Below are 12,303 nucleotides of genomic sequence, written 5' to 3' on the forward strand. Positions count from 1 at the left end.
ATCCTGAGTCTCGCAAAGTACACTAAAATCTTTTCAAAACAGCAAAAATCTAGTATTGTGCCTGAGAACAATGTTATGTAAACAGCCAGGTTTTAGGACCTAAAGATCAAAGTCTAGAATGTAACGTCCTTGTTGTTCCACTGTCAATCCAGGATTTAAAATGAGACACATAAGTGGCATTGTAAGACTGTGTGAAGGTGACCTTGAAAGCAGCTCTTGGTTTTCTCAAACAAAAATAATAAATGCCTCAGGGAGATCGCTGTCACACAGTCTGAGATGGAACAGCCAACCATTTGCAATTCCATCTGCCATTCAAAACACTGCAGAACTCTCCGGTAAAGACTGCCTGATGCTGAAGTACATGGTAAGTACAGGTGGGGGACGAGAGGGTCGCATCAGCAGGGGCGAAGCCTCGATGGCCTTTTCTAACAAAAGTGGTTCATTCCTTCCAAACTTGCAACATCTTTAGAAATCAGGAAGTTATGTGAAATATAACAGAGAGGAAGAATTTGTTTGTGAGTGAATTTGGAAGTATTCCCAAAATGAACTCAAGTCTGGTGAGATTTCTTTTTCTCTTTGGAAATTAGTGAGGTAGAAAGTAGACATTTAAGATTTAAGAAAGTTTCTCAAACACGGAGACCAGTCTTTATTGAGTTTCATTCAAGAAACGTTTGAGCACCACAGCGTACCCCATGTCACATTAGGCAATGTTTATGCACAAATGAACGTTACACAGCACTTGTCCTTGTCCCACTGTCTATTGGGGGAGGTGAGGGCACAAACAGTCACAGCATTCTGTCATTTACGCGGTAACAGGTTTTTACAAGGTGCTGTGGAGAGCCTTCATGTGGAAGAGGAGGCTTCAAAGATGCCTGGTAGTTCACTAAGCTGATGAAGTCAAGGAGGGCCCATGTAGCAGAGAGAAAGAAATGAAGGTATACAAAGCATGTCATTTCAGGAAGTTCACATGGGCAGAAGGAAGCCACTGAAGCCTTCTGAACAAGGGAGGGACATGATCAAAGTTGTGCCTCTGAAAAATCCTTCTGGCAGTGTTACAGAGAATTGGACTGGAGAAAGGAAGAGTTTGGAGGGAGGAGCACCAGCCAGGGGGCTCCTGTGGGCATTCAGACCAGACATGAGAGACTGAACTAAGAAAGGGCAATGAGGCTGGAGCAATGGGGACGTGATGAGTAGTTGCTAGTAAAGTAGAAGTGACAGGCACTAGTGATGGGGTGAGAAGTGTCCAGCCTGACTCCCAGCTAGGCTGGATTCATGGGCATGTGATCTGTGTACTCACAAGGCCTCTCCGCTTAGAAGGGTCCCAGGCTTAGTTTCATGCTCTATGGCCACCATCTTGAAATTGTGACTTTTTGAACAAGGGGCCCCACATGCTAATCATATAGCCAGCCCTGTTCCCAGGTTTCCATCTTGAGCTGAGGGGTAGATCATGGTGCCAATAACAGAAATTAGAAACAGAAGAACACATTTTGTTCTACGAGGGGTGAGTGGAGAGATGAGTTCAGTTTTGCAACTCATAGGTCATCAAAGTCAAGAGATTCAAGAGGCTGTAGAAATGGATGTACATCCCAAGCAAGGTACAGGCTAGAGTTACAGATGTGGGGAGTACCAACGCCAAGGTGGTGGAGACCCTGGTTGCAGATGAACGAGTGTAGAGGGAAAAGAAGCTGGAGACAGAGCCTTCTGGAGCATCAATGTTTAAGGGATCAGAGAAGGGGAAGAGACATGCAAGAGGGGGACTCAGCATTCTGTGGGAAAATTTTGGAGGGAACTGTGTCCTGGAAGCCAAGGAAAAAGGGGTCCCAAGAAGAGGGGAGTGAGCATGTGAAACATATGCCACAAAGATCAAATAGGGAAAACCTCCATTGCATTTGGCAGTTAGAGGGTCAGGTGGTAACAACTGAGAACAATGGCGGAGATGGAAGTCATATTATAACGAGATGAAGGAAAAACTAGGAGGAAACAAAGTAAGTGCAGACTATCCTTTCAAGAACCTGGGCTACGGAGTCAAAAGAAGGAAAAGAGGAGAGCAGAGGGTGTGTAGAATAAAGGCAGGTTTTGGTTTTTTCCCTTAAAGTAGGGGAATGGCGCAGGTTTGTGTGTCGACAGCATTGCTCCCAGGAGGACGCTGACCAGGGACAGCGATAACTGCCAGGTGGGAGGGAGGGTTCAGCTCCTGGGAGAGCAGAGGCCGGACTCAGGAAAGAGGCAGAATCCAGGGATGCTTGCAATCTGTATGGACAAACAACTCCAAGAAGCAACTTTGGCTCCAGATATTGAAAGCTCCACTGGGGGAAAAGACATTTGCCTCTAAAAATTTTTCTTTTAGTTAAGCTCTGAAGACCTTTCATTGGAATATGAGACCCTCACACCAGCACCTGCTTTCTCAGGGCCGCCCAGGCAGCACTGCGCATCCCCGGGCTGCAGCAGAGCAAGTGCTGATCTGGTGAATAATTAATGCACCAGCAAGACCTGAGGCTCCTGCCTCCCTCAGCGGGAAGGATGTTTATAAACTCATAAAGCAGCTTACTCTGCTCTAATGATTAAACTTCCCTGGGCCCGACTTCATCGCAGCTAAGTTAAAAACTGACCAACTGGCCACTTAAACCCTTCTCCCTGGGGGTGATTAATTAGAAATCAAGCAAAACCTGACCAGACTAACAACTAACTCCAGTCCCCTTGTTTGGAGCACTTCTGCCCGGAGCAGGACTAAAGGAAGCCCCAGCTTTGACCCCACCCAGTGCAAAGGCAGCAGAATTGGGCTAATTCACAGAAAGAGTGGCAGAGTCCCACCACCTGCCTCTCTTCCCTCTCCAACCCCCAGGAGATGGGTGAGCTCATATTTACCCCTTATCTAACCAGACAGGTCCACACAGCGCTGTTTGAGACCCTTCTGGAGCGGCCCTCTCGCCCACCTCACCAGTTGTACACCTGGAAGTTCCTCCCTAAAATTGCCCGGGTTGTACTTTGTGGAGATTGTGCAGAAGTGAGCCTCATGGGAGACCTCCGGCTTCGGGACTGAGTCACCTTTGTCACAGAGATGGGAAAAGGCGTCACTAACAATAGTGTCGTTCGAGAAATTACCTGAATTAGGGCCATCTTCTGGATTTAGGTAAGAAGGAGATTTTTAAAAACAGAATTAGAGGGGTAGTTCAGTGCTGTGGCCGCCTGCGTGGCAGGGACTCGAGACAGGCCCTGAATAAACGTGGGCGCAAAAGAAGCGTAGAAAAGAGCAGTTCCTTCCTCCAGACGAAGACATTGCAGGGGTCGCGCACAAGAGCAAGCTCAGGGACCCCGGGAGGCTCGGTTCCCTCTCAGGAACAAACCTGACAGGTCGACCCCTCTTCCTTAAGGATTGAGCGCACGGTGCCAAGCTGGAGCCTTGGGCACGTTTTCGTGACTCACTCCTTGCAAATGTAAATGCACCAGCGCGCGGGAGGTCCCGGCCAGCCCCTCTCGCCGGCGATCGAGCACCCACCTCCGAGCCCAGCCCTGCCGCCCCCGCGTCCCCAGCGCCCTGCTCGGGACGAGCCCCCAGCGGCGGCCCCGCATCCCCCCCTGGCGACGCAAAAGACAAACCCCGCAGCGCCGGCAGACGCCGCGTTAAAACAAAAGAGGTTCCCCGGAGGGTGGGACCCGGACCTCACCCCCTCCTCGCCAAGTTGCGGCCGCCCGCCCCCTCGCCCCTACTCCCCGTGTGCGCATGAGCAGAGACGCCTCCCTCGGTTCCTCCCAACGCTAAACTTTCTAATTCCCTTCTTTGGGCTGCGGGGCCGCCGGCGCTGGGAGAGCGCTTGCACCGCCGGGTGAGCAGAACAAAGTGGCTGCGCGATTTTTCCCCTCCCCACCCTCTACCCCTGCTTCCGTGGGAGCGGCAGGAAATGGAAAGGCCCCTCTCCACTCTCTGAACATTTGCCTTTTTTTTTTCTTCCACCTCTCCAGAAAGAAAGACGGGGGAAAAAAGAGCAGGCGGCTCGGCGGGCGTGTTCCACCTCCTGTGCCGTGTCCCCTCGGCGGCAGGGTCTGGACATGAGGCTGCTCCAGGTGTTCGCTTTCAGCGTCGTAGGTAATTCCGAGGAAACAGTGGGGGAAGGGGGTGGGCTTGGACCTGGGGGAAGGAGACCCCAAAGCCATTTGATCCAGCTTCGAGGATCGGGAGAGGGACTGGGGTGGAAATTATGCCCTGGGATTAAACGCCAGCGCCCTTGGTGGCCGCTGAAGACGGCGCGCGAGGATCGCTGTGGACCCGCATCCTGGGGCCTCCCGCGGCCGCCGCTCGGGGCTCTGCGCCTTCAGCCTGATCACGGTGGGTCTCTCCCCCGCGAGGGGTGGCAGGCAGGCTCCCTACAGTGGAGGCGCTCTCCGCGGAGGGCTCCCCTGGGGCCCATTTCCCAGGAAAGTGCCCGAGCTGAGCTCAGGCTAAGTCTTGGGAACAGATTGGGGCCATGTGGCTTTAATTAAGCATCGCCGTTTGCCCCCGGATGGCGCCAGAAACAGCTGGACCGGGTGCTTCCCCGGGATGACGAAGCGTTGAAGCCACTCCAAAGCCGCAGGGACTGCCCACTCGCCCCTTGCTCGGGAAATCGGTGTCCGCCGCGAGCCCTGCCACCTCGCCCCGCTTGGGGAGCGCCCACGACCTCCGAGCATGCACGCACACACACTGGCGCGCCCCCTACGCTTCAAATTTCCACGCTTACACATTAGCACTCTCACACTGAACACGCATAGGCTGCCGCGTGCACGCGGGTTCACATAAACACGCGCGCACGCGTGCGGTGTGTGGCCGCCTGCCTCCCTGCGCCCAGGTTCAGGCACATGGAAGTGGCTTGTCTGCACATCTACCTTTTGTGGCCAGAGCTGCTTCCCCCGGGCAGATCAGGGTGGGGCGAGTGTCAGTGGCTTTACCGCGAGTGATGCTCTTGGGCTGCTGGACAAACCTGATGTCGTGTCTGTTTTTCCCCCCCGAATCCTTCTCTCCACGTCCCGGCCTCTCCCTTGCCTGTCTCTGCATTGTGTTTCTTTTCCGTGCATTCTGCTTTCTCCTGAATCTACTCTGTCGCCGCCCCTGCTTGTTTCTTTTGCTCGGTCTCGCTCCCTACTTATGCTCTTCTACCCTGTCGCCTGCCCCATCTGCAGCCCTGTGCGGAGCCCAAGTGGGCGCTCAAGAACCAGAGTTCAGCTACGGCTGCGCCGAGGGCAGCTGCTACCCGGCCACGGGCGACCTTCTCATCGGCCGAGCACGGAGGCTCTCGGTGACCTCGACGTGCGGGCTGCACAAGCCCGAGCCGTATTGTATCGTTAGCCACCTCCAGGTGAGGGCGGAGAGCCGAGGCTGCGCGCGCCTCCTCCAGTCCAGACCTAAAGGGCAGGTCCCGGGGACTCAGCATCCTGCCAGCTATCCAGATAGGAAGCGCGGCCAGCCAGGGAGTCCCGGGAGTAGGCTAGCAGCTCACCCTTCTGCCCCATGCCGGTTTGCACAGTTGCATCCGCCAAATGTTTCCTGCCGCGGCGCCGCCGGCACAGTCAGTATGGAAAGGCAGGGCTGCAGGCAGACCTGGCCCCTGGCCCCTGGCCCGTGCCGCAACCCGGGGGCTACAGAAGTCCTGTGTTGGGTTGTGTGTCTTTAAATCTTTCCTCTTTGGAAACGTGTATAAAGGTGCTTTATGCCCCTTTTTTTGTACTGAGTAGTGATCTTGGGTGTTTCCTGAATCTTTTGCTTAGATAAAGGGTATTCCAGCGCTGACCGACGCCTTGCAAGGTCGCTCCAATCTCGGAACCTGTTTTTTTCTCCTCATTTGGTGCTGTTCCCATCTACCTCCATTAGATATCAGGATCAGATGCTTTCTTTTTGAAAATGCGTGGTTGCCATGGTACCCTGATAGAGGAGGACCAAAATGAAATTTCAGGGTGTTATCTGTTTCTAAAAGTAGAAGCAGATTTTAGATTTCACAAGTCACGTTTTTACAAAGTCAAAACTAATTTTAATAGAAGACACAAAGTATAAACTATCCAGAATCAGCATGTCTTTCCTTGGTTTTTGAAGAGGAGACTGACATCTCTGGCCTCTAAGGCAAGCTGAAGATGTTGGTCTTAGAGGTAGGGCAAGTTCCAAGCCCCTTGCTCTAGTTTTGGTCACTTCACCCATCTATGTACCTGCCCTTTAGGAGTAGGACAGAGTGTTGTGTGGTTTGCACAGCAGATGCCTTAAAATGGAGTCACTTTTACAAAGCAGAGAGAGACCATTCCTGAGACTTGATAAATTAAACCAAAGGAATGTGGTAAAGTGGATTTCGCTCATTTGCTTCCAGGTTTATACAGAGATGTCTAGACTGCTTCCTCCTGATTAGAAGGGAGGCTATAATTAAACGTTTTTTTTTTTAAGTTCTGGTAATTGTTCTCCAGTATTAGTTTCCTTGACTACAAGTTAATGAAGGCAGTTGATGTTACCTTTTTCTAATATTAGCATGTAAATTTTACCTAAAATACCGTGCTAACATTTACCTCAGAGGCCAGGACATGCTGTAAATGAATCACCAGATTCTGAAACCTGCTTTGACTAGAATGAAAACTGGACTATTTGCCTTAAAAGCAAGTGGAGCCAAACTCTAGTTTACATGATAGCCATGAAATTGTGGGGTGCTCTTCGCAGATGTCAGAGCCTAAAGAAAGGGGCTGGGTGTGCAATTTTCTTAGACGTTTAGTGGCGGTAAAAATTGAGTCAGGAGGCTTAAGTATTTTGTCCAGGGTCCCATTGCATCCCTGACTTCTTGTCTCTATGTTTTAGTTAGTACCTCATGCCAGTGTCTAAATCCTTTCAGGAGGAAGGTGATAGCTGATAGGTAACTAAATAAATATGAATGTAAAAATACAGTCAATTGATACTGTCCTTATAAGAAAATCACCCTTGCGGAAATGTTCTTTGTAAGATGTATGTGGGTCTCTACAGATTTCACTCTCAGCATCATTTTCAGACTTAAGAATAATCTGCATTTCAGAAAATATGCAGAGAGTGAAGCTCCATGTGGCAAAGGGAGCTATTAAGTTAGGCTGTTTATGACTTGCCATGGTGGAGGGCAAAAAGGGTTCTTTGAACTCCCCGGACCCAAATGCCAAAGTGGCTGTGGGCCACAATTTAGAGAGAAGGAAAATGAGAAAAGTTCAAAGCTGCTCTAAAACCTAAAGTATACCTTAATTCCAGTTCAGGTCCATTTGGGTGCTCTTTGAGTTGGTCCCAGTTTAGAATGTTCCCGACACAGCAGGACGGCCTGGTACCCCCTTCCCAGATATTCTGAGCAGTTCATAGGTGTTAGCCTGTATGCTACCACCACGGATTCACTGCTTGGGCAGAGTAGAAACTGAGAGATTTTATTCTGTAGTTCCCAAAGCTTCTTAAATACTTCTGCCTAATACTCGGTTTCTGCCTTCTGTAGGTTTTAGGAAGTCAGCCCAAATGAATTGTTCTTTTTTTCTTTTATTTTCAGTTTGCTTTACGTCAGCGAAAATTCTCTAATACCTCTTCTGCATTTTACTTTAAAAGTAAGCTTCTCTAGCTGTTTATTGAGCTTAAGGCTTAAGCCTCGAAATTTCGTTTTGATTAAATTAATAGCTTGTGGAAACAATGCTGCCTTTTGCTTTTGACCTTGAAGTTGCAAAAGAGGAGGAAATTTTCAGGAGTATTTCACACGCAGTAAGTTAAAAAGTAAAGGGCATGTGATACGTCATTTAAGTAATTTGGCACATTCGTTTTTCTTAACTCAGGTTTGATTTTTGTACGGTGAGCTTGATTTTTGTTTTGTTTTGTTTTGTTTGTGTGTGTGGGAGAGATTGCTACCTAGACTCATGCAACTAACTTTGCTTTCAGGAGGACAAAAAATGCTTCATATGTGATTCACAAGATCCTTATCATGACACCCTCAATCCTGACAGTCATCTCATTGAAAATGTGGTCACTACATTTGCTCCAAACCGCCTGAAGATTTGGTGGCAATCTGAAAATGGTATGTGGCTGATGTGGGAACAAGTTCCATGGGGTGTGACCGGTCACCTGGAAGGGGTTTACCCGCTCCTGGGCGTCTGTAATTAGGATTGCTTTCTCTGTCCTATAATTATGGCCTTTGACAGATTTATTCCCTGGGGCACTAACTTCTCTGGGTCAAACCTGATCCTTCTGCCTGAAGCATGCGCTTCCTATAAGAAAGCAGTCTTTCATGCCAGACCAAGGAATTATTTCGTAGTCCCCATCCTGAGGGGCCCTTTGCGGGGGGCGGTGTATGTGCTGGGGGCAGTCTGGGGAGGGCATGGGAAGGCCCTTATTCGTCCACAAAACATAGCATCTTTCATTTTGATCAACCCCAAGGAAAGGGCAGAATCAGCCCCACCATTACCACCTTCCATCTAGAGAAAATTTAGTAATAGTACTATGAATGAGCAGTAGATGTAATTTTTCAAAGCATTTGTCTACATGGATATGACCCCAAGTCAGTTTCCCCGGTGACTTTCTTTGGGTTTTGGTTTAATAAATTCGTTAAATACGATGTCACTCTTGCTGTGGAACTAAGCCCTAATCAGTTTTGCATTTGTTTCAAACTTGAATGCTGAAATTTGCAGAGTAAAGGTAGAATTATTGTCTTTATTAACGAACAATATACCATTAGATTTTTTTGAAAAAAAATTTTATGAGAAAGTTCTCTCAAAGAAGTGCACCGACACTACTAGATCTCTTGATTATATGCCCTACACCTGGGAAGCTTCTGGATGCTTCTAGTCGTTTGTCATTCTATAAAGAGGAACTCCCTTCATAGACTTCGTTGTCATTGATTATGAAATGACATATGCTCTCGAGAAGACTCTTGGTTCCTGGGGAGGGTTGATTACCCTTTGGCCTTGGGACTCCATTGGTTACCAACTTGATTGAGATAGACGGATTGTCAGAAAGCGTGTATCCATTAGCGCCTTGTTAATTCTTAGAGGAGTCTTGGTTGATAGTCGTGTGAAAGAGCCGTTTCTGTAGATCTGCCCTTGAGTCACAGAGGGCCTTCTGAAATAGCTGGAGCTTATTACAAACCAGCACTTCCTGACTGCCCGCGGTCTCCCAGTGAGACAGAAAGACGATTAGTAGGATGCCTCCACGTTAGTATCCAGTGGACACGCAGTAAAATAGTGCATCATGTGCTGCAGTTCTAGACGAGGGTGTTTCTTGGTTCCATCAGGAGTTAATCAGTTTCTGCAGCTTTGAGTTTGTGGGGCAAGAGAGGCCAAATGCCAGAAAGAAGGGATTTTCAGATAGCGGGGCTTGAGTTCTCTGTCACTCTGTCATAAGGGATTAGATGAGATTAGACTGATGGAACTTAGCCTTTAGAAAGTCAGACCGACTGTTACTATCTCCTGTGATCTCTCTGGTGTCTGATAGTTCACAATTAAAGACCTTCTCGATGAGTGTGATTTTTATCTATTTTCAGTGTGTTTTGTCCAAGTTGAGCTTGACATGGCGGCATTAAGTTATCAGTGCTCAGGCACAAAAGGGACTTGGAGCGTGCATCACCTGGATCTCTTCCTAGGTCTGACAGAAAGCAAACGCACTGTAGAAGAATGATCTCGTTGCTTTTTTTTTTTCCTCTGTGGATTTTTCTTCCCTTATTAAAAGCCCTGTCGTGCTTTATCAGGTTCTAAATCTAAAATGGAATGTGGTTTTAGGGCACACGTTGCAGCATCTGTTCTTATGTTACAGAAATGGTACTAGTTTTGTTCACACTTTACGTTATTTTATCTATTCATTTTGAACAAATATTGCAGGTTTTTAAAAGCCTGGGAGAGGAGAAGCATCTAGCTGCTTAGCTCACATTTCACTCAGAAAGAAATGTCCAGAGGAGGTTTATTATATGGTTCTTTTTAATAAGTTAGATAAAGTTAGTTAGTATGATTATAATGTTTTTCTTGAACATTCCAACTAACTCATATCCGTTCCAGTGACCACTTTCCCCCCACAATTGACTTGGCCGTTTTCCAGTGGGAGAGTTTATTTCAAAAGTCCTACTGATTTCCTGAAAATACACCGGCTAGTGACATGATTCATTCTGACACATTCATGTCTTTCTGCGTTTAACTTGTCTTGCTGTGGAAGATGGACCCCAAAAGCTCCAAGCACGGGAAATGTGGAATGGTCTCCTTTACCAAACAGGCAGGCTCCAGGGCCCAATGGATGGGGGAGGCGGTGCTTCCATGTTGGAATTCCAGTGGCCTCTTTAGCCTGTTAATGTGGGCCTGATCGCCCCTCAGGGCACGGTGCAAAGGCTGGTTTGTTTGTTCAGGCTTTCCCCTGAAAGAGAAGATGTTACTATTTGTTCTGGGCCAGTTTATTTATTTGACCAATTCTTTGTCTCTTTGGCATTGTTTTTCCATTGTGGAAATGCATCCAAAGGCTTCCCCATCAGGGATAGATTTTCCTAAATTGGAGTATAACTAATAGACGTGGTAGACTCTTATTTGTTTTCTTTGCTGCTGCAGAGAAAAAAAGGAACATTTGTATTTCTGCTGGAGGAGGATTGTGTCTCTGTGCTTCAGACTGCAAGCTGATCCCCTACTGTGCGCAGGAAGCGCCCCCCCCTTCCTCCCTCCCCTGTGAGAGTCTCTTGGCTTAGAGGACGAGTAAGATGGTTCACTTTTTCCTAAGCAAAAGATGTCTTTCTTGAGAGCAGCTAGAGGCATTCTGCCAGATGTCTTGTTTCAATGAGCAGATTCAATATGTTGAACTCCAGAACGATTTGTGGAGAACTGAAGAATCATCCTGATCTGTGCCTTCTCACCTAAATCAAGACAGAGGTTTATTGTTCATCTCTTATCTTCGGCTTCAGCGGAAGATAGACTACAAAGAGGATTTCTATGAGGAGCAGGAAGATCATTTAAGAAAATAGTCCTAACTGTCCACAGATGTTCCTGTTTACCTTACTGTTTCCTTTTCTATTTTTTAAAAATCTTGTAGGCGTGGAAAATGTAACTATCCAACTGGATTTGGAAGCAGAATTCCATTTCACTCATCTCATAATGACTTTCAAGGTAAGGAATCCGTAACTTTGTCACAAAGGACACGTGAGAGCACTGTGTGGTTCCCCCTTCCAAAATGGATGTCTGTTGTGAGTTGGCCTAGATGGGAACTTAAACATCATTATTGCCGTAAATTGGGATAATTGAGCAGCTTTCTAAACATGGGCATGAATAACTACGTTTAAATACCCTGTCTTGATGGCAGTAAGTAGAGGGAGCCACTATTCTAGGGTAATTCAACTGTAAACTTTTAATTAGCTATCCTTTTATTTCCCCCCAGAGAGAGGCAGCTTTGACTCTCTCCCAAACCACAATAAAACATCTGGAGAGCGAACCCCTGATCCCTCGTGTTGATGTTTGAATGCTGAGTTGAGTAACTGAAAAGGAAATGTGTTCTCTTCAGATTTCAAGGTTTTGCAGAATTTGCGGGAGCAGTTTTGTAGTTCCTGAGGAAGTGTGTATGCCTTCTTAAATGTGCATTTTCTCATCCTTTTTCTTTTAGAGATGTAAAATGACTCCAGGACTAGGGAATGTCTCTGTACAAAGTCCCTTTGTTCCTTCTTAAGCAGCTGCCTGGAAATGACAGACTTCACACGGCTTAAAGTACATGTTGGTGCACATAAAACCCATAATTTACTTATTGCTTCTCAGATTAAAATCACTTGTGAATAGTTTTCAGCTGGAGTTGGGGGCCTTATCTGTACCCTCTCAGGTGAGGAAAAGGTGCCAGGGTAGGTTTACCTGTGGGCAGGTGGCCGTGAAAGTCTTACTTGTGTCGTCTCCCGAAGCCCGGGAGGCCAGGGAGCATGGTGGGCGTGGCAGTTGGAATGCAACCAGGAGGGATGTCAGGCCTGAGCTCTTCATGCCCTTGCCCCTGCCCAGGCACCTACTGTTACCGCTGGGGAGGAAGGTTCACACTGCGCCACCTGAGACCGAGAGGGACATGGGGAGGGCATTCACTGAACGACTCGTCGCTGACTCCTTGTCCCTTCATTGAGCGTGTACTCAGCCTGGCGGTTAGACTTGAAACTCGGCCTGGCGTGAGGACGTTGCCTTCGTGTGACGTGGTACCTAAAAATAGTCAAAATCATCTTTGTTAACGTTTATGGTGCTATCCTTTACTCTGGAAAGGGCATCCATTTGCATACATGGCTGGCTCTGAGTTCGTCTATATTCAGAAGTCCTTTGGGCACATATTCGGTACTGGAATACTCCTTCGAGTGAGGACAATGGGCCGAAGATGAA

The 12,303-nt window shown here is 47.8% G+C and overlaps 1 protein-coding gene across 1 annotated transcript in view; it reads left to right on the forward strand.

The window, feature by feature from the left end:
• The first annotated feature begins 3,685 nt into the window (after window positions 1-3,685).
• The window catches only part of LAMB1 (laminin subunit beta 1), a 69,241-nt gene continuing 60,623 nt past the window's right edge, over window positions 3,686-12,303 (forward strand). Inside the window, exons 1-5 of the mRNA XM_014831846.3 lie at window positions 3,686-3,824; window positions 3,961-4,084; window positions 5,155-5,330; window positions 7,880-8,015; window positions 10,997-11,070. Of these exons, the coding sequence (XP_014687332.1) occupies window positions 4,048-4,084; window positions 5,155-5,330; window positions 7,880-8,015; window positions 10,997-11,070 (423 nt within the window). The 5' untranslated portion in view covers window positions 3,686-3,824; window positions 3,961-4,047. The remainder of the gene's footprint in view (window positions 3,825-3,960; window positions 4,085-5,154; window positions 5,331-7,879; window positions 8,016-10,996; window positions 11,071-12,303) is intronic.

Source organism: Equus asinus, chromosome 1 (genome assembly GCF_041296235.1).
Source record: "Equus asinus isolate D_3611 breed Donkey chromosome 1, EquAss-T2T_v2, whole genome shotgun sequence".
Lineage (NCBI taxonomy): Eukaryota > Metazoa > Chordata > Mammalia > Perissodactyla > Equidae > Equus > Equus asinus.